This window comes from Gavia stellata, chromosome 1, assembly GCF_030936135.1.
Source record: "Gavia stellata isolate bGavSte3 chromosome 1, bGavSte3.hap2, whole genome shotgun sequence".
NCBI classification, from domain to species: Eukaryota; Metazoa; Chordata; class Aves; order Gaviiformes; family Gaviidae; genus Gavia; species Gavia stellata.
The window spans coordinates 97,803,765-97,825,910 of record NC_082594.1 but is presented as its reverse complement, the minus strand read 5'-3'; the positions used below and the strand labels follow the sequence as shown (position 1 = coordinate 97,825,910).

Sequence of the window (22,146 nt, the reverse complement as noted above, 5' to 3'; positions counted from 1 at the left end):
GAGTCAGATGGTCTTAATCTAGCAGCTTTAATCAATTGTAATAAAGGAGTCCTTATTTTTGATGAGGAGATGAAACAAGCTTATGCCTTTTTTGTTTGCATTTTTGTCCTGTTTAGCATCCATATCCAACAGAGGATGAGAAGAAACAGATTGCAGCACAAACAAATCTGACACTACTCCAGGTTAACAATTGGTAAGAGCAAAAACTCTTACTTAATGTCTGTCATTGTCTTCATGTGCTTACAATATAGAGAAGTCGTTAAGAGTATAACTTGGACATCTGGAGTTGAACTTACTGTTCTACATATGTTACAAAATACGTATAAAAATACAAGAATTATGCACTGATACACAAGCATATTTTTATAGTAAGATATAATAATACGCTATTTAAATTATAAGGACTCCAGAAAACTTTTCAACGTTAAGGAATTGCATTCTGTTCTATTGCTGAAAGAGGTGGAAGTACTCTCATGTCTCTTCTGCAAGTAAAGAAATTGAAGTTTAAAGGCGTTTAGTGACATGAAGCTCTGAAGAGTGTTCTCTGGTAATCATGGTTACAAATGTTTAAGTTACTGTCAACAGATACTCATTCTGCTCTTGTATCAAAGGATGCTATGCTATCCTCTGAGCAGTGATGTCCGAATGGAGAGTGTCAGTACCTTAACTACTCTAGTTCATGGTTCAACATGTTTTAGCATGTCTTATCTTCACTAGACATTTAAGATAATACACCTGCCCCTGCAGAAGAGGGGAACAAGGGTGTGGACATGCATTCTATTCTGCTTGTGGCACTGGTTTCTAAAATGACTTCAGCTAAGTCCAACAGGGATCTTCCTCAGATTTCAAAGATGATGCTGGCTGCATGGCTGCAGAGGGGTCCGGTGAGGAAATACTCAAGATAGTGGCAGTACACTGGTTCCAAAAGCAGAACAATGTAACTATGCCTGTGTGACACAGTAGTAATGGAGCTCTATGGTACTGGGATATGACTAATGTCTCTGCAAAGCATTGCATTACACCATGTGGACCTGCCAGCTGCACCCTTCTTCCTTCCATTGCAGGTAAAGATGGGTCCTGGATGTACTTTGTCAGATTTAGCAAGGGATGCTATCCTCAGTCACAGCTAACCAGTCACCAGTTAACTGCTGGTAGCTAAGTGAGACGTGGCTTAGGTATTTTCTTGTTCGCTAGCGGAAAGGGGAAGGGTAGCAATTAGCATGCTAAAGTAAACAAGTGAAAATCAGGGAACGAAAAGGAATTGGGAAAGAGCTGAAAAATGTGTTTGCTATTGTCTCCTGGATCAGGAACCAGACCTTGGAAAGCCAAGGAGCCTATAAAGTAATGTGGGAGCTTAAGGAAGTAAATGAAACCAGACCAAACAAACTAGGTTAGGCAGGGGCTAGATTTTAGGTGAACCCTAATGAGAGGAGTATCAGCTTTCTGAGCTGTGCTGTCAGCAAGTTTTCTGGTGCTTAGTTTTTAATAAGATCTTGAAATGTACATCTGTCATGCTGTCTGGAGAATTTCCCTTTCTGAGGTGGGGGAGAAAATGCTGCTAGCAGCAAAATGATAGAAGTACTTTCTTAGCTAGTTTGCCAAAATCAAAGGATGCCAGTGTTCTAGGAGCAGTTTTACACGTTAAAAAGAATGTCAAGCCAAGCTGGCAGGGAGATGTTACATTCCTAATTTTTTTTCCCCGCTGCATACTTTGTGAATCTGAGAGAGAGAGACTTTACAGCCAACTAACTGTTCATAAGTACTTCTTGCCTTTGATTGTGTTTAGGTTTATCAATGCTAGAAGGCGAATTCTTCAGCCGATGCTGGATTCCAGTTGTTCTGAAACTCCAAAAACAAAGAAGAAAACAGCTCAGAACAGACCAGTTCAGAGGTTCTGGCCTGACTCCATTGCCTCAGGAGTTGCTCAGCAGCAGTCTAGTGAGCTCACGATGTCAGATGGTAAGGAGAACTGGCTAAACCACAGAAAATACAGTTAATTCCTCTGTAACAGAGAAATGAAGGGGTTTATGCTTTTGGGGGGAGAGAAACTTCTTGATATTTCAATATAAACGTGTTTTTAATCTGGAAAAAAGTAACAGAAATGTGTCAATTTTTTCCTCTTTAAAAATTTTCTGTGTTTTGGGGGGGTATCGGAACTTACGTTGAGAGACTGTTGCTTCTTTTTCTAAAGTTATGAAACAACAGAACAAAGGTTAGATGTGCAACTAAGTTCTCTCAGTATGTCTATGCATGTCAGTAGCATTCTAGCAGTACTGGACTGAAATTTCAGTTTCATGACTTCCCATCCTGTTCACGTTCCTTTCACTATTGCTAGAGGGACTGAGCATCTGCAATTTTATATATGCCTCATGTTTCCAGTTGAACATTGAGAAGCAGAGAAATGTAATAGATCCTCCAATGACTTTGACTGAAGTAACTTCCTTAGCATCAGATCAAACAAATAGACTCAATTTAAGAAAGATAAATAACTGCTTTAATCTCAGGACCATCCTTTCTGTACTGCCGCCTGCTGCTTTATTCCTTTCCAGTTTGTAGCAACTCTTCCCTCAGCTTCAGCTGGATCTGACAACATCTTTATCCATTTAAGTCACCTTGAATCTCTATGAACATTCCCATTATTTTTGCAATGAATTCAGCTGGAATACTTTGCAGAAATGGTCTTGTGATGACTTGATTGGAGAATTGCTATAATAGGTGTCCATAACACAGCTAAGTTTAAGATTCCTGGCAAACTTAATTTTGTCATTTCTGATATTTAAGTGTTTGACAACCTATATAGCTTTTATTTTATTTTAATTTAGTTCCTTAGGTTTTCTTCCTGTTGATTAGAAACAAACTCTCTGTTGTATATAAATATGTACATATGTATGTAAATATGTATATAAATTTTTTTACATATTTACATATATACAATTTATTTACATATATATGTAAATATGTATATAAATACAACTCTGTTGTATATAAATATGTACTACTTAAAATTAGAAACCAAGAAAGATGCTAAAGTACTATGATTGTGCTTCTCCAGGTGCTGTTGTAACAATTACAGCTCCAGTCAACATGAATGTAGACAGTCTCCAGTCTTTGTCATCCGATGGTGCTACTTTGGCTGTTCAGCAAGTTATGATGGCAGGGCAAAGTGAGGATGAGTCTGTAGACAGCGGTGAAGATGATGGAGGAGATCTCTCAACAACAAATATCAGTGGGCTGGTCTTGGATAACAGCGATTCTCTGCAGTAGGAAGCAAAAGAGTGTGACAAAATGTTTAGGAAAAAGAATGGACTGACTGACTGTTTTTATAGTTTGCACAGCAAACATTTTACACAAGTTTTATTTCTAATATGTTTTATATGTAGATATAGAAGGGTGCACTTTTTTGTATTTCATAGTAAGCTTAAAGAGTGTTTTTGCAGGTGCAGCAACTTCTTTCAAATGTGTTTTTTCATTTCTTTTCCTTATTTCAGAAAATTGTATCTAGTAATATAAAGAACCACATAAGCACCCCTTTGTTCTATGAATTGGAAGTGCTGCAATTTCTAAAGAATTATGCAGTTTCAATTAGCGCTGTTATTTAACACAGCTCTTGATGGGCAGGTGATGTAAATTTAAAGCATGTGACACTAGTGTGTGGAACTTGATCATTAAGTTAGATGCATATATTTGAAAGATGCTTCTGCACCTTAAAAACTGCTAGTCTGAGGTGGACAGCAACACACATAAAAAGAAAATGTTGATGTGTGATTCAGTAGCGAATGTATGGCAATTTAAATAAGTTTAGTTTCTCTCATAGTCCGTGAGCCTGTTTATCATTTGCTATAAAAACTCCTATTTTTACCTTGCTGGGGTTATTGGATAAAAAATATTTTTATAAATTCACTAGGAATTGGGATGACGACTGTATTAAGCAGGAGGGGGAAAAAAAAAAAAAAAAAGAATTTCCAGAGGGGAAAAATAAATGTTTAGTATTCCTATTTGGAAGGTTTGAAAACTGACCAAATTTAATAAACAAGCCTATGCTAGCATTCTATGATTCTCAGCTATCCCACAGTGATATACTATATTTGATAATAGCATAAGAAGGGCCCACTGTTTGATGGGATTTTGATATTGTCAAACATTGATTTATATTATGTGTAAACTAATATTCAAATTACATTAACTCTGTATCTAGACTTGTATCTGAAGATATTTGCTAAATGAGTATTCAGGTAAGTAAATTCAAATACCCACCACTTTTCCAGTTATTAGAGAAATTTAACAGTTTATAGTTTGTACAACTGAATCTGAAAAATGAAAAATTGCCTACTATACAGTCATGAATTCTGCTATTGCTCTGCTATTTTATTGCATTTGAAATATTTTCCCCTAATACAAAAAGAAATATAACTTACGGATTTACATAAAACTTCTTCAGACCTGAAGGTTACTACCAGAATATACAGCAGGCTTTATTAGAATAGAAAATCCTTGTGTGTCATTTGAAAACTAAGAGCTAGTGATGAAAACGTGGTAACAGTTCATTTCTTTTTTTCCCAAAGTTTGGAGTCTGTGTCTGTCTATCCATGAACACTTACTTTTGGAACTTTGTATTTCCTGTTGCTAAGTGCAAATATCAGACTCCAAGAGTCTCATAGTAAGATCAATGTCCTCTTTTCCCCCTGTCCATTTGTCACAACGTTGGGTTAGATCAAAGCCAGAACTTACTTCTGATTTAAACCAAATCTAGTTGTATTTCTAACGTGACAGGGAAAAAGATGGTAGTTTTTTAGAATCTTTAGACATTGTATTTGAACAAAGTCCTTTGACAGATGCAAGTATTTAATTGAATACTTAATTTCTGCTTCACAAAACACTCAGGCATGTGCTTAGGTCGCATTGATTTCAGTAGGATTAATGCATGTACTTGACATGCTTAAATGGTTGGAAGCTGGTTTAAAGATTGTCTTCCAAGGCAAGTATAAGTTGGTATGAAGAAAAACTTTGGAAAGAAATGTCAGTAGCATTGGCATACATACATGGAGAATAATACTAGTTTTCAAAAACTAGTAGCTATTTTGAAGAATTGGTGTTGGGCTTTACTCAACACAAGTGAAGTTTCTGCTATGGCTGTCACTTATTCCTGACTTGAGGCTCTTGCTTTTTAGTTCAAATGCTGTAATCATCTACTCCAGCTGGAGTGGTAATTTCTAAGGAATTTGTTTTCTTCTAACTTCTCTGCTTTGCCACTAATGTGCCATGTTTGTTAAAGAGCATAGTAAATGAATAATGAAAGATTTAATTAGGAAAGCTTTGACGTAGCATAACTGTCTCAAAGGCTATTGTCAAATCCAGTTTGGCCCCAAAACATTTAAAAAGACAGATACCATGTGGAAATTATGCTCCTTTGGAAACATTCAACCTACTGCTCCTACAAAGGATACCTGAAATGACTAGAACTGAGAGACAGATTCTGTATTTTTCTTTTTAGTTTTGATTTAACAACGTAAGTGCTTCATCACCCCCACAGTTGCCGTTATATAGTAGATTATATTTGTTGGTTTGTTTGGGGTTTTTATTCAGCTACCCTTGTTCATATTTAATAGTGCGTTAGGCCTTGTACTTCCAGCACATAAGCAGATGAATAGTTACTTCTCAGTGTGTACAGGCCTATGGACAAATACGTGCTTTTCCAAATCAACTTACACTGGAGGAACAGGCCATTTCTCACTATCTCCTTACCCTCCCTGACCAGTTGTTGCTGCCTCAGCTCTACCCGCAGAGCTTTCCTCAGCCTGCTTTGATGTAGTCTAGGAAGCAGCTCAGCCGGCAGATCTGGTGGGGTAGCAAGTAGCCAGCAGTGAAGGGAAGGGTAAACCAAAACGGGCAAAAAACTTCGGTGGTTTGGCAATCATGTGGCAAGGGGCATTTGCCCACACTTCAAAACTATGAGAACTGAGATCTTAAAAAGGGAGAGGGTATTAAAACAATTTAATATCTATACAGATGGCTGGAAGAGGGTTCAGGAATATGTAGTTCATGTGCCACTTGGAACTCACTTGGAAACAAGCAGGCATCAGGGTTTGCAAACTTCTGAAAGTTTGTTTTTCATAAAGAAACCATTATCTGGTTAGCTTTTTTATTCCCCCCACCTTACGTGCAGCAGAAGTTTTATTCTTCTGAAACATTTGTGACCTTGTCTTCAGCTAGTTTATCAATACCTGGAAAGTGAAGTTGACAGAATTTACTGTGAAAGGGGGAATGTGGAATAGTTTTCCTGTCAAATTAGAAACATAAAAACACAGGGACGTGAATTCCTAAAACTGAAAAGGCTTTACCAATGTAATCAAAGGTATTGCTTAACATATGGAACTCAAGCCTTGTCTTTTGATTCACTTAGAATTCTGTAGTGGGTATGAACTGCACAGCAGTGCTTGTTCTTCTCATGATTTAAAAAAAAAAGGAAAAAAAAGTAGTGTCCTTCCTTTTTTGCTGTGTAAGGAAGATTGCTGGTTTAAGCAAAGCATCACTATTCAGGAAAGGTACATGTTTACATTAGTTAAAAAGTCTTTATAGGGGACCTAACTTTAAACCCATGTGTAATTCCCCACCCCCAATTAAAGTCATGTTCATATGCATTAACCCAAACCAGGGTTCTCAGTCCAGTTTTTCCAGGATTTCTGTAACAGGTAAGGCAATTTCCTGTTGTTCTTTAACTTTAGAAACATTGCAGTTTAGTAAATCAATTCCAAATCGATCAGGATATATTTTTAAATTACTGTTCCAAAGAAATAATCATGTTGGAAAACATTTAGAATCGACAGGCATGGCTCTGGCTCTGCAGAGAGTTTTCTAGATCTGGATATTGGGTCAAAGTGGAGTCCTGCTAACCTCAGGGAGACTCCGTAAGGCTGCATGTTGGGCTGCATTTACCTGCAAGAGAATTGATTCCTTGTTCTGGTCCCTGATCACTATTAGGAACCTTTTGGAGAGCCCTCCAACTTTATCTTGCCTGCATACCTAGGTTTTCTTTCAGTGGAAAGCAGGGTATGGACAAAGGGCTTAGAGCAGGAATTTGTGTTGACCTGGTGTGCACCACATACCATTTGGATGTTCAAAATATGGCCAGAAGGCAGACCTACACTGAGGAATTAGAGTTCCTAGTTCCTGTGCTTTAAAAATAGCTTCAGGTTTATGGTTATTCTAGAGGAGTAGGGCCACAAAGACTTAACACATGAATAGTATATCTATTTGTTTCTCTAATCACGTGGAAAAAGAATTGGAAAGCAGTTCAGCTTCCTGACTTTATGAACTTGACAGCCCAAAGGATAAAACAAAGCCTTTCCAAGGGGTGATAGTTTCATAAAACCATTATACTTGTAGCACTTAAACAAAAACCCAAAACACCCTCGTATTTTAAAAAATTGGAACATATGCATTTAATTGTACTTAAAGTTGATTTAAGATTTATTTTCTGAAGCTGAGTCGTCTTGGGAGAAAAAAAATGAATTAAGTATTTGTCTATGCAAGACATAAATGTCAAAAATGTGTGAATTACCCATTTTTAGGTGCTGTATTGTTATTGTCTTTCTGATTTCTGTTACTTTGATTACTCTTTTTTAAACTTTTCAGCCTTATATTCAGCTTAGTTTTTAGAGTTGAATAGGCAAAATGTAGTTTTGAAATCCTGTTGGAAATGTAACTAACCTTCATTCCCTCATGAAAATCTCGCATGTTAAACAATTAAGTGAAATGTTTTGGTTTCCTAATAATAAATTCAAACTTTCACCACCTCCTAAAAACAAAGCATATCCATGAAAATGCAGGTTTAATTGTAGTATGCAGATGATCAAATCATCAGCCTTGTGCTGAGTACCCTTGGCTCTTTACTGTTCAGTGTAGCTGAATAGTAAAGTAGGTTGGTTTTGGCAAACTCAAACTCAGTGTGGATTCTTCCCCCCCACCCCTTGGCTTGCTAACCTCCTTCAAGTAGGTTTTGGGTTGTTTAATTTTTAAGTCCTAAAGTAACTTGTTCATCCAGTGTAAAGTGTAGTGAAATTGGCACTAATGTGCTTTTAAGTGATTGCCCAAACATTCTTGTCACCTGGAAATACAAAATCTGTTCCTTTGCTGTGACTTAGTTCTTTAGGACCTGCTGAGTGATCACAGCTGTTTTTGCCAGAGAAAAGCAAGGTGCGAAAAAGCAGTGAAATGCCTTACCCACCTTGCACACTACTATAAAGATACTGACTTCATGTTAATAGAATCCAGTGTTTTCAGGTTGTGACAGAAGTCGCCCATAAATCTTTCCATGGGTGAGCAACACGTGATCTATACAATCAACAATCTTTAAAATGTGAACCCTTTAACTTTTTTTTCCCTTGGTTGTAAAGGGATTTTGAAGCAACTGATCTATCAAGGGATAAAATTAAAAATGGGAATATGCTTCATGGATTATTTGTTTTTACGCTACTGTTCTCTTTGAACTAAAAAAGCACATTTTTAAAGCAAAGCATTCGCATTACTTTAACAGTATTGTTTGGCTGAAAGACAAATATGTTTTCAAGAAATCTTGAGCATAGTTTCAAACCAGTTAACCAGTTCTTGGACAGGGACAATCCTTAGCCTTTTTTTTGTTTGGGTTTTCTTGTTTATGCAAATGAAGAAAAATGTTTACTAGTTCTTACCAGTATGGGGATTTTTATTACACCTTTGTAATGCAGGAGCAGCTTCCATGAAAGAAAGAATTAGCAGGTAAATAGTCCATAATGTGTGTGACTTTGGGGTTTTTTTGTTGTTGTTTCAAAATTGTTAATTAAAATGGCATGGACATCAAACTTTCAATAATGGTTCCAAGCATATATGGTAGCAACTTATTTGAAAAGACTTCCCCTTGTGCAAGTCCCATGTGTTAACTTGTTTAGCCAGATAGACTGTAATGCATTTCTCAAATTACCATGTTCTACTGGATCAGAAATCTTCAGGAAATGAGCAGCCTTTTTTATTACAACATGGTGATTCCTCTCTAGCAAGAAACTCAAACTTGTTTCGTCCAGTGTGTATAAGTCTTACTCAGCAAAGATGAAGACAGACATGGGTGCTCTGAAGATAAGATGTACTTCCGCTTAGCACTGAGGCATAATTTATGCCTACTCTTGCTTCCCCAGCATCTGGCACGGTGACAATCCAAGTGTGATCCCCAAACAGTACAGCCATGAGATCAGTACCCCTGGCTGAAGGGGTCCTGCGTGTGACACTGCTGGCTACAGCTGGTACAGCCTTGTGATGCTGTGCCAAGTTTTTACAGCTTTTTACTTGCACCGGAACATGTCCCCAAGGATTTTGAATCCTATTTTGTTTTTAAAGGGTTAATCTGTGATTAACTGAGTAGTATGTGTTCTAGACACCGGAGTATTTGATCATTTATTTGTCTGACATTAAAAGAGTGCCTGAGAACAACTCCTGGTGATATCATTGGAAATAGTTTTAACTCCACTGCTGCCAGCAAGCAATTTTTTCCTTAATCTGAAGAGAATAAAACAAAACCTGTAAAGCAGATTATTTCACCTAAATTATGCCCGGTATAGTGTATTGCTAGTCTGTTGGTTTCAAATTCCCCTGAAAGATAAATCCCCGTCTTCAAGAAGGCATTACAGGAGTTAGAAGCAGGCAACTGATGAGCCTGTTTGCTTTTGTGGAGCACCTGTTTGCAAAACAGTTAATCCTTTAGTATGCAGTTTAGGGCTGCTTCTAAATACCCCTCTTTGTAGAAAACTAGAGCAATAACCTCAGTGCTAAAACGAGGGAAAATAAACTCCACTCAGAGTGCAAAATGAGTATTCTGCAAAAAGTAACATAAGGCTGGGACACATACTAGGTATTGCATTATTCAAAATCCATATTTCATGCAAGTTCAGAGTGTGTTAAGGGATACAGGATTAAGCTTGTGGTGTATTTAAAAAACAAAATGAAATTACAAACCACCATTTAGATACCCTACTAAATCTGAAAGCACTGTGACCTTCGTAGGTCAGGTTTGGTCTGTCTTCCTCATGCAACTAAGATGTGATCTAGAGTCTATGAAGTAATCGGGGAAGATCTCCTATGGCTATTTATCGTGTCTGTTGGTCTTTGGACTTTTGTGTCACGAGTAGCACAAGTCAGAAGATGAGGCCCTTGGACCTACTCCTGACCATTATTCCTAGCACATTTTTTTGTTAAGTTGATCACTGAATCCTAAATATAAACTGATGCATATACTAAATGTGAATGTGGTAATAAAATTTAATTTAGAGACAATTTTTGTTAAGATCCAAGCATTTTTAAACTTAAATTTTTAATAGTCATGAAAAAGATGCAGATCATACTTAAGAAACTAGTGATTGACTTATGAGCCACAAACTGCAGAGACGCACCTTAATGTCTAAACCTTCATCAAATTATGTTTACTATGCATTTCTGCGTAGCTCAGTTTATAACCTTGTTTGGTCTTTAAGATTTAGATTGCTTACTTTCAGCAGAGGCTAGCACACAGAAAAGACAAGGGGACTTTAATTATAATTATGTGTGATTACGTAATCAAAATCAATTACTGCACAGGTACTGATTTTTCTAAGATACTTAGGAGTATATATGGCTCTATGGGTGAGATCCAAATTAAGGCCAGGAAAGAGAGAGAAAAAAATTATTTGTGTTACTGGTGTCTCACTGTATTTTTATATTGGAACAAGAGGGTGGGTTTTTTGTTGGTTGGTTGGTTTTTTGATACACAAAAGGACTATTTTGCAGAGCTGATTCTAATTAACTTTCTTGACTCAGTACTACAGCTGGATGGAGACCTGAAAGCTCTTTAAAATTTTAAGCAGCATCATCAAATGAAACTCAGATTTTGAGGAACTGGGTTAGCATTTGTTAGATAATACCTGTGCTGCCTTTTCAGCTTTCCATATGCTGAGGGAAACACTACTCCTGACTCACTTGTAAACGCAGTGACTCTTTAAGCAGCTACAGAAATAATAATTTCCTCCAAGATTCTTCATTCTGCTTTCCAACAACTGTTTTTGTATTCCTGTTCTTTTTTTTTCCTCCCCCCCCCCTTCCTTTCTTTGAAAGCTGGCGACAATTAATCCTTGATTACATGCCCTAGACTTTTTCTGTGTCTCTTGAGCTTTTCACCTGCAAATAGTGTTGAATAATGACTCTGCAAATCACTCCAAGATTCAAAGCCAGCTTTGCTGGAAAAAGCCGAACAACTTCACAGATTTGAGTTGTGGATGCTACTGTGAATGCGGTATTGGAATGGTAACTAAAAATAAGCTGTCTTTAGCGCAGATGCACAATGTTAAAGCTAAATCACTTTAGGCCTAAACCAATTTGTACGTTATTTTCCCAAATGAATATCTGTCATTTTTGTCACGTACATACTTTTTTATAATGTTAGTGTTTGCTTCAGTAAAAGGTCTTAGGCATAGAAATGCCTATTTTAATACTCTACATCACAAAATATGCACATCTTAGGGAAACATGCAAAACCCCTCCCTATTAAATCATGCAAATCCTTAATTTAAAGAAATTACACAATAAATGGTCAGAAAAATCCATTTTTGTTTTAAATTTCAGAAGCAAAATATATACTGCATCAGGTGTGCATATATTGAGTTTGCCCCAAAACTCCTGACCAGTAACTCCCTCTTCTTGTGCAGCCCCTTGGTTGCAGTTCTGTAATTTTGACTAAGATAACCCAAGTGTCAGCTCTTCTGCTCTTCCCAGGAGACATCTGTTCTGAATGCCAAATCTACATTTTTGCCCCCCCCGCCCACCCAAGAAGGAGAGACTGTTACTTGTAATGCTGAGAACATCTAACAATGGGGACTTCTCTTATTACCATACAATAGTGTTTGCAGTTTCTTCTAAAATACCTCCATGATTTTTCACTGTGATATTGAACCAAAGGGATATGGGAAGAAATTGCATTTAAAAAATCTGCTTCATCTCAATATCTTGGTGTAGGTCAACTTTTAGTTCATAATATTTTTCTTTTTGTGTTGACCCAATCCCATCTCTCTGTGTGAGTTTAGTTCTCGTCCTTGTGCTGTTTGCTGGTTAGTACGTTGCATCGTTGCCAGGCCAGCAGGCATGTCAGGGCAACTGTGCGCGCCTAAAATTTCCTATAGGGAACATATTCAAAAGACAGTGTCACATTTTACCTCTCTCCCTGCCCCCAAATTTTAAAGAAAAAGTATTTCTAGGGGAATGAAGTCAGTCCATTACCAACACTGAGTGGGTATGGTTTAGTTAAATTACGGGATCCTCTAGGAAACCTCTGTCACATTGCTCTCATCCTCATTAGAAATCATGAGTGCAGAACCTGCCATGGGATCAGGATTTCTGCTAATTTAGGACCATAATACCGAGACAAAAAGACAGACAGCGCTCCCCCTAAAGCCAGGCTTTACAGACGCAAGCTGGGGGAGCGGAGCGGAGCAGCAGGGATGCTAAAGCTTAACTTAAGGAATTTGCTGCTTCTGGCGGGGTGTCAGGAAAGGAGAAGGACTTGGGCAATTGCGTTAACTCTTTGACACTGGGTGTAGTTGTGCCGAAAGGGCACCTTCTAATGGGCTTTCACTCATGAGTATTTTACCCTAATAATTTACAGCCTTATGAGCCAGGAACTGAGAGGGCATGTGAATAGGACTGATGCCCAAAACATGGTTCTATTTAAATGAATGATTCAATCATTAATAAAATGAAGAAAGGCCCTGTCAGTTCCACAAATAACTAAGCAGCAGTAATGATCTTTTACAAAGTTATGGGATGCTGAAGAATACAAACACCCCCCACCCCACCCCCCAACTTGATTGCGCTATATGTAAAATCAGTTCTTTTTAGGAGTTGCAAATTTCAGCTTTTGACTCAATTGTCAGGGCTAGTTTAGGGATGCACAAGACTTTGTATACTGCTTTGCACTTAAGAAACATGTACGACTCCTTACCTGCAAACCTGTGCCTGGCTGTGATGCAAAGTTATAGTGACCATGCAAATGGGTAGCCACAAAGCTATGCTCATGTCCAGACCATGGGGAAAATCTGGCCTGGAAAAATAGAAATAACAATACCAGCAATATTGTGTCCACAATGTAGACAAGCACACGGGTGATTAATATTGGAGGGTCCAGGACAACACCAATTTAAATAAAGCTTGCTAAAAACCGAGACAACAAACTTAAGTGAATAAATTCTGACAACTGAATGCTGGGTCGTCTTTGAACAGGGCTTTTTTTTCTTCTTTTCTCCCTGTGCTGGTGCTGTTCATGGGAAAAATAACATAATGCAGCTACTTATTTCAACGTGATGAAATGTAGACGGAGATCCTGCGAGACATCCAGGCAGAGGCTGGAGATGCAAGCTATCCTCAAATCAGAGATGGTGGCAGAGCAAAGACACTGTTCACCACCTCCAACGGGTGGCTTGCAAAGGAGCTGGCAGGGACTTTTTGCACAGATGTTTGAAGAATAACTCCTCATTGTTCTGTGCTGAACCCGTATAAAGAGCATTCACACAAAACCAATATTATTCAGGGATTGCTGTCTGACGGTCATTCTCTCCTGTTCAAAGGTTATCAGTCACGCAAGGCAGGGAGTCGTGCAACAGATAAGATGCGTGACAAAGAATAAATAGCCTCAGCCGACCACCACCCTCCTCAGGCGACAAGGAGTCTGCCCAAATCACTCGTGACTCCCTCCGAACAATCCCTATGCTTGCAAAACCGATCACTACACTTGCAAACCCATTCTGATTTCCTTAAATGCTCGGCAGACGCAAAAGAGAGCTAACCCCAGGGACTAAAATACTCACACCTTGCAAGCATATACAGGATGTGAATTTATTCAGTTATTTGGAAATACCTGGACAGCACGTAATTAAAACTATAACGGGAGGAATTTCTTGCACTGCTGGCTTCAACAGCAGCACGGGATGCTCAGATGTGGTTGGTGTAGGTGCTGATTTCCCCCACCCCACAACAGGTGAGACGGGAGCTGCTTTCTCCCTGCTTCACTCACGCTGGTGTCTGGTCTGTGAGGTGACAGGGAGCTTTAACCTTACTAAAAACTAAGATTTTTTCAACCAAATGGAGAAGAGCAGAGGGGGAAGGGGCGCTGGGTAAAACCCCTTTCCCTGTGACAGGAGCACGTCCTCTGGGAACCGGGCAGGGTCGTGCATGAGGCCGAGGGCTCAGCTTGTGCTGGAGCTGGGGAGCCCTGGCAGCCGGCTGCACCCGGAGCACACAGAGGCGTGGGCACCCTCGCTGCTCGGGGAGGGCGATTTCTGACCCCCTCCCCACGGCTCGGCTGCAATAAAATCCACGGTGAAAGAGGTGTGCGTTCACTGTCACAGGCTCAACGTTAGCTTACATCCGGAGTCGCCGTCTATCTTCTCTAATAACACCTACCTCAGAAAACCAGGGGAAAGTAAGAGGTGTTGTTTCCTAACCCTTTTAGTTGTCGCAAGTGACGAGTTTCTCAACTCTGAACTGCAAAGCAAGCGCTGCAGAAATTGCTGACTGCCCCAAGATGACTCGTCTTGGTGCCTCCTGTGGTTTTCCACGTTGAGCGGGAGCGCGTGGTGGCTTTTGCGAGGCCATGTCACGCTTCGGTTTGCAGTGAGCGCTCTTCCTCACCCAGACCAGCCCTTGGGTTTACTGCGGTTTTCTGCAAATCACACAGGCAGGAGGCGAAACTGCCGAGCACGTCGGCTCTGCGGGGTGGGTGACAGCCGCAAGGGTCGTCCTGCCAGCACCAGCGGGGACGGGACGGGGAGCTTGCTGGGCGTGGGCTGAGCACCTGGGAGGGATGTTTTCCTCATTAAAGGTGTCCTTCTCCTCTCCTGCTCCCTTGCTTCCCTGTCCATGCAGCAGTTGGTGGAGGACCGGGGCAAGGAGGTACCCTGGCTGCCCCAGCTCCACACAAAACATGTCCCCTTATGTCCCCAGCATGTTCCCTTCGTGTGCTCTCAAACTGCCTGGTGCAAGGCCCCAAAGCAGCATGGCCCTGTCAGTCCCCGAGAGCCCTCCAGCCTTGGGAAAAGCCTGGGTTGAGAGTTCCAGCCCGCTCCCACCCTGGAGGTACCAGCCGAGGGCCATCGGTGGGGTGGCTGTGTGGAGGGAGACAGTGCGGCCGCTCGGATGCCCTTATTCCCCAGGCCCAGCTTTGAGGTGCAGTGATTTTTCAGATGTGCTGAGCTCCCACATCTCTGGCCGAGGCTCACCAGAGCCCAGGGCAGAGTCAGCCTGGGACAGTGCCAATTGACGGGGACCCTTGTTTCATCTTGAAAAGCAAATTTGCCTGCTTCCTCCAGCTTTTTTCTAACGCTTCATCTGAATCTCATCTGCTCACTGTTTTTTTGCAGTCGAACAGCATCAGACAGAGCAGTAGAGAGGAATATGAAAAGAAGCCAGGGGGCATGTTTAAGGTTTCCAGGTACACCTGGGGCCAAGGTGGCTGGAGAGAGGCTTGCCTGGCCTGAGTAACACCAGCTAACGCATGAAGAAAGCGTATGTGTGCTCATCAGTAAAGTTTTCAAAAGTTTATTGGTAAAGCTGATTTTATTCAACCCCTTGAAGGAACAAAATTAACACTTGTTAATGTCATGAAGCTGTGCTTTTTATTACAGTCTCCCTACATATATATATATATATGTATGTATGTATTTATATACGTCAAAGCATTCAGAAGATGCAGTTCTGCCATATCCCATGTCTGTCTCCAGCAGTGGTAAGGGGAGAACACGAGTGAGGAGGACACAGTCACTGACACAAAATTTGGGGTATTGCTGCTGAAACAGCACACAGCAGGGACTGACAGCGGGGTCAGCCCTGGGTAACTGCTTCATTGAGGTGGCTGTGAAGGATCGACCCTTGACTGCCAACATCCTTTACGTGGGCCTTCACGGCTTTGCTCCGCAGGATGGAGGCATGAGAGGGGTTTGCCTCCTCCTAAGAACACAGCCATGTGCTAACCCATCAACTCACCCAACCTTAAAAAAGCCTAGAGAGGAGGACGTCAGCCAATCTTCTGATTTTGGTCCCACCACTTTGAATTTGATGGAATTACAGGAAGTGAAAACCTAGCTCCCGGGAGGAAGTTTATCCAGCGAGTTATATAAACAGACTATATATATAAACGTAAACACGTACAAAAGCCCGATCCTCTTACAAATAAATAAATAACTGCATTGTTTCAGTTAGATGCTAGCAGCACTCTAACCTCTCGTAGCCCACCGCCATGGAACAAACCTTACAACAAAGAAAGCTCACCCGCTATAGACGCTTTGCCCTGGCGTATAAATGACACACAACGCGGCATCTCTCTTTGGCACAGCCATATCCATCGCCAAGTCCTCTAGGACAGTTTGAAGCATTTAATACTTTTCAGCAAGGATGCCCCAAGGTGCAGAAAGCCTTCTGCTGCCAGAGAGGCTCCCCCGTCCTCCCGTCCTCGGCCGGCAGAGAGGACAGGTTCACTCCTTGCTCTCGCCGCCGCTGCACTGCAGCTGGCCCCCCTGGGGGGGACAGGTGCAAATCCGGGTGCCCCGGGCGGTGACGGTGCCGGCGGGCACCGCCATCTCCTCCTCGTCGTAGCAGACGCAGCGGGGGCAGCCGTCGGCCACGGGGCTGCCCACGGCCTGGCAGGTGGGGGGCAGGCGGGGGCACAGCGGGGCGCAGGTGATGTCCCCACCGGGGCGGCAGGTGCACAGCTTGCGGGCAAAGTCGATGTAGAAGGAGCGGCCGGCTGGGACGTGGCCGTTGGCGAAGCCTTGCATCTCGCAGTCGCTCTCCAGGTGGGAGGGGCAGGCGCAGGGTGGGGGACAGGGGGGGCAGCAGCCCCCGGCAGTGGCGGTGGTTGGCCCCTCCTCGTCCACCTCAGGGCACGGGGTGCAGGCGCTGGGGTCGCACGTGGGTTTCGGGGCCGCACCACAGAGCAGAAGGCAGGCGAGCGACAGGCGAAGGGTGCTGGCAAGAGCCATGCTTCTGGGGAGAGAAAGGGGGAGATAGGCGCAGGCATCACGCTGGGCACAGGCACACCAAACCCCCAAGGTCTGGACCCCCCGAGGTTTAAAGCGAGTGGGACGCATCCACCTCTCCCCAACATGCCCGTTAGCCATAGTTTTGGTCATCCGCAGCTTGCTGGGACCGGGGCGGTTTGCTCTAAACCAAAAAATCTTGTGCCTGAAAGCTCATCCTGGCTTGACTGAGGTGTCCTCCACCCACCAGGTGTTCAGACAGCTGCAACGTGGGCACTGGGTTAGCAAAGTCCACACTGCAGCACACACTAAGCTTTGGCACGGTCGCCCTGGCCAGCAAAGGGCACTGGTTCACCCCTATATTGATGCTAGTAATTTATGTTTCAGTGACTAATAGTTCCTGGGAGGCATTTGGGCATGGACACATGAAGGGCTCAAAGAAGCACTGTCTGCTTTGGTGGCTCCTCCTGCAGCTACTACTGCAGCTGGGACCCTGCTTCTCCGCGGACTAGGTCTGGGTGCCAGCTCCCAGCCCCTCACGCTGTGCCACTCACCACCTGGCAGCTGGCTGCCTGCCCTTTCCAGCCACCTCACTCCCTCACGGGAAGCCAAGGGGGTCACCTCCTTCTTGTTTCAACTTTCCCATGTCAGGCACTCCTGTGTGACTCTGATCTTTGCCTTTTTCAGTTTTTCGGCCAGACTATTTTCAAGCCGAGAGCTGCTGACAGGCATGAAATCCCCTCCCGGTGCCTGCTCCCTCCTCCTCCACTTACACCTCCTAGGATTCACAGCACCGCCTGGCAGCTCATGCTGACTCCCTTCTATGTTTTAAGTCTGAGACTCTTTTTTTGGACTGCCAGCTTTTCAAGACCCAACGTTTCCTTAAGTGCAGCCCGCACTTTTGGATCTCTTTTTGCCCCTGTCTGAGTGACCTTACGTCCTGCTATATTAAATATGCTTGCTTCCCTCCTGCGGTGGGTCCTTCCAGGCTAGGTTTCTTCTCCAGTTGCCCCAGTCCCACCTTTGATTACAATTATATCATTACCTTTATACTGTGCATTTGATAGCCCCAATTTCCTACTCTTGCAGACATGCAACTACTTGCAATTAATTCTTAACATTTCTTTAAATGAAAGTATTTCCAAATTGCATAACTATAAAGAAAAAACTTGAAAGCATGAACGCCATCCGCCTTCAATATGAAAAAAGAAAGACTTGAAAGCTTTCCTGTTTTTAAAGCAAGCTCTTGCTTGTTTAAGTTACTGGTAACTTCTTCATCCTTGCTGTAAGTTACTGTTCTGCCCCTTCATTTCATTCACACATTTTAATCTACCGGTTACGTTATCATCGTTCCCAGTGGACAGATCTCTGTGTCGAGCAGCATGGAGCCCTGTCCCGCTTCCCGTGTAAAGGCTGCTGCTGCTCGGCAAGGATCTCCCTTCCGCAGCTCCAAGCCGAGAGCTCCCTCCCGGCTGCCCTGGCTTCAGCCGCCCCGTTGCTCTGGGCTTCACACACAGACAGAGCAGGGCAATGCCATCAGACATCATTAAGTCAAAGGTTTTGCACACCCAAACCTCCGTCCTACCCCGGCAGTCCCATTCACTGCCGAAACCTCTGACCCCACCTAGCAATGAAATCGGGCTTCTCCCACAGAGCCGATTTCCAGCAAAACGGCAACATCAAGTTTGTCATCGGGCAGCTGCAGCGCGAACAGCCTCCTGCTCAAGCCAGGCCACTTTTCCCAGTGAAAATGTTCATCCTCCCCCTTAGTTTTAGAAAACCAGGCTGCGGGCTGGCCGAGGCGTTCCCCTCCTGCCCTGTGCCAGGTCCCCGCGGGTCCGGGCCACGGCCACGCCGCGAGGCGCCGCACGGCGCTGGTTACCTGCAGGGTGGCCAGGCGGGACGGGTGCTGGGGTGCGGTGCTGGACCCTGAGCTGCGTCTCCGGTCTTTGCCCCGCAGCCCGCCCAGGCCCTCTATTTATGTGCCGCTGGTGGTGGCTCCATGATGAAACACTGATGGGGGGAGACAGGGGAGGCGGGGAAGCCTCGGTCACACAAAGGGTGGCTGGGCAGGGCCAGCAAGATGCTTATCTTGCTAGTTGTGTCGGTTTAGTCCCTCTGACCGCAGACTGATCCGACATCTGCCTGCCGTCTGCAGGTCTGTCATCTCTCCCCACCCTTTGCAGGCTTCAGCCAGGGTTTCTGAAGAGTCAGCATCCCCCTGCGCTTCACAGGCTGCTGGGGGCACGATGCCGGTGTCCAGAGGGAAAGCAGAAGGATTTGAAAGCTCTAGTGATGCAGCATAGATGGAGGGTAGCCAGCTCCGGAGCGGCGATGCTCCCCTCAGGAGCCAGAGGTGGGCAGGGACCTTGTTGGGGCACCTGTTTTATCCCCATCTCCCTGCAGCTTCCCGGGGCAGAGCAGCCCTCCCACACCGCATGCTTGACACACACACTGTTTAAATCACTTTAGGCCCTGCATGGCTCTTTTCCTCTGGATTAAGCTGCAGGGAGCCGAGGCCATGTGTCCCGGCGGAGGAGGTTTGCATGAGTTTCACACGCGGGCATAACCCGTGTGCCCTGACAGGCGCGGGCAGCCCGAGCTCCCCCGGGGCCATTTGCTCCCTGGTGTGAAAACATCTTAGTGTGATGTAGCTTGACGTAGCATCTTAGATTGTTGGAAATGCGCCCCCCAACATGAAAGAGCAATGGGACGAAGAGCAGGTTCATCTTGCAGGAGATGGGACTGTGAGAGCAGCCAGGGTTTTGGGAGCACACACACCCCCATGAACACACATGCACACCCCTCGGAGCAGGAGGTGTTGGGAGAAGAGTGTGGGCTGGTGCTGCAGGACCAGGGTCTGTCTCCTGCACCAGAGCTGGGTGCCATGGTCAGGGCAGCGGGACAGGATGCTGCCCACCCCCTGCCCTCCTCCTGCCACCCTCTCACGGCTCATTAAGCCTGAAAATTCCCATTCCTCTGGTAGATATGTAGGACCTCTGCGCCCCGCAGAGCCCGAGAGCACTCAGCTGCCTCTCACCAGATACGTAAAATACTGATAGGGCCTCGGTGGCGGGGGAAGGGAAACGAACTCAAAAGACCAGTTATCGGGAAGGGGTCATTGCTGTCGGAGGGCAGCCCTGGGGATGGCGTGTGGTGGGTACAACGCTCGGCTCTTGGTCCTGCTGCTGCCACCGACGCTGTGTGCAAGTGTGTATTTACAGGTCCTGCGGGATTTCTGCAGACAAAGCAAATGAAACCTCCTCCCCTGTTTGCTGAGGCCTTTTCCACCCCAGAGACGCAGCAGCCAGGATAGCAGCAGCCAGTCCCTCTTACCACCCCATATGCTCAACCCAGTTTTCTGCCCTGACGTGTGCTGTGGGGCACATTTGAGTCCTCAGGGTCACAGTCTGCGACAAAATACAGCAGATGCAACGCCAACATCCCTGGCCAGGGCAATACCACCATCGGATGTGCCTGCTGGGAGCAGCCCCTGGGGGCAGGGGCCAGGGTCCTTGGGAGCGTCACGGTGAGGCTGGCTCCAGCCCAGGTGGAGCAATCCCGAAATGCCTGGAGCTTGTGCCCGATGTTACTAGTTCCCACACTCATAGTTAACATACAGAAGCTGTTGTAAATATTCGTGATTACTATTCAGCAGTTACTTCACCTCCACTGAAGTGCAGCTGTCTGTCCCGTAGCCTGCCTGCAGCTGGCAGCCACTGCCCCACAGCGCTGCTGCTCCTGCTGCTGGGAGCGCTGGGGTTCGGGCTAAGCCATGAGGGACGTGCGGACTGCAAAGAGGTTCAGGGCGGCGGAAGCCTAGGCTGTCGTTACGTGCTGTTAGCCCGTCCTCTAGGTTTTCAGGTGGTTGTTTTCTCAGAGCTGCCACATTCTGCACGCCCAGGTGAGCGCACAGCCCCACACGCTGCATGCTCAGCACGCCGGGCAGCAGCCTGCTCTGTAAGCAAACATTCAGTTCAAACGTGTCAAATATTGTATTTGTTTCTGTTCAAACTCACAGTAATGGCACATCTTTTGCATAAACATGTGCAATTTCTGAGAGGACAGCCCATTAGCATGGCTTGTCCCCCACAGCCTTGGTACTGCTAGACCAAAAAGGAGAGCTCTCTTAAGCTCTTGTTTGCACACACATGCATGTACAGTAGCAGCCTGGAGCTCTCATTCCTACTACAAAGCTCTCCGGTGCAACCCAGGCACCTTAAAGCTTCTCTAACCCGCTGGCAGAGACCTGCCCAGCATGCAGGGACTCATTTCCATGTGCACTTACAGAGGCTTGTTCTGGGGCACGGTGGCAGCGGTCTGCAGGCATGGGCAGGTCACCCCCTTGAAGGTGCCCATGTTGCTGGAGCAGCCCAAGGAGTCATCTCACACTTGACCTTAAAACTCATGGGCTGTCCTTAGGACAAGGGCTGTCCTTAGGACAAGAGCTGTCCCACTGGGGTACCTGCATAGAAGGGGGAGGACCTGGGAGTTGGAGGGAAGGGTCCCAACCCCCAGTGAAGGGGGGCTCCCTGCAAAGAGAGGTGAGCCCCTGGGTGTTGGGTGGAGGCAAATCTCCCCTCCTTCTCTTGCAGCCAGGCCGGCTGCGCAGGAGGACATTACAATTAGGGGCATCAGAAAGGGTCTGGCGTGTCCCAGGCTTCAAAGTGGTCCAGATTCAGACTCAGTTCTGGGCTTCATGGAGTTGTGGGACATTTTAAGACTCATTCATGTGAGTTTGGAATACAAGCATGGACCAATATCCTTCAGTTTGCAACCGAGTTGCTAAAATAATCAGTTTTTACTTTTTCTGGACAAATATGGTTATTACTCAAGCAAAAACTCGCAGAAGGTCTGATATAGCTTGTGTCACACAGGAAACAAAAAAGAGCGGAGGCACTCCTCCTAAATATAAATACTTCAGCATTCTATAATTTGATAAAAGTCTTGTACAAACTAGATTAGATTGAAAGTATGGACTAGCCAAAATCAAAATTGGTTGTTGTCCCCTTGGAACAGCTCCCAAGACATGGAAAGACCGCAGAGCTCTTATGTGTTTTGGGAACAACTCTCCCAAACCAAGTTTCAACAGTGCTTCAGTTTGGTCCCACAGCCCTCCTTTCACATT

At 44.4% G+C, this 22,146-nt stretch overlaps 1 protein-coding gene across 2 annotated transcripts in view; it reads left to right on the top strand.

The window, feature by feature from the left end:
• Positions 1–3,957, top strand: part of PKNOX1 (PBX/knotted 1 homeobox 1) — a 42,194-nt gene extending 38,237 nt beyond the window's left edge. For both annotated transcript variants that reach the window (XM_059816248.1, XM_059816256.1), the window contains exons 10-12: positions 117–193; positions 1,787–1,959; positions 3,053–3,957. In XM_059816248.1, coding sequence (XP_059672231.1) covers positions 117–193; positions 1,787–1,959; positions 3,053–3,264 — 462 coding nt within the window. In that variant the 3' untranslated portion in view covers positions 3,265–3,957. The remainder of the gene's footprint in view (positions 1–116; positions 194–1,786; positions 1,960–3,052) is intronic.
• Positions 3,958–22,146: the final 18,189 nt, after the last annotated feature.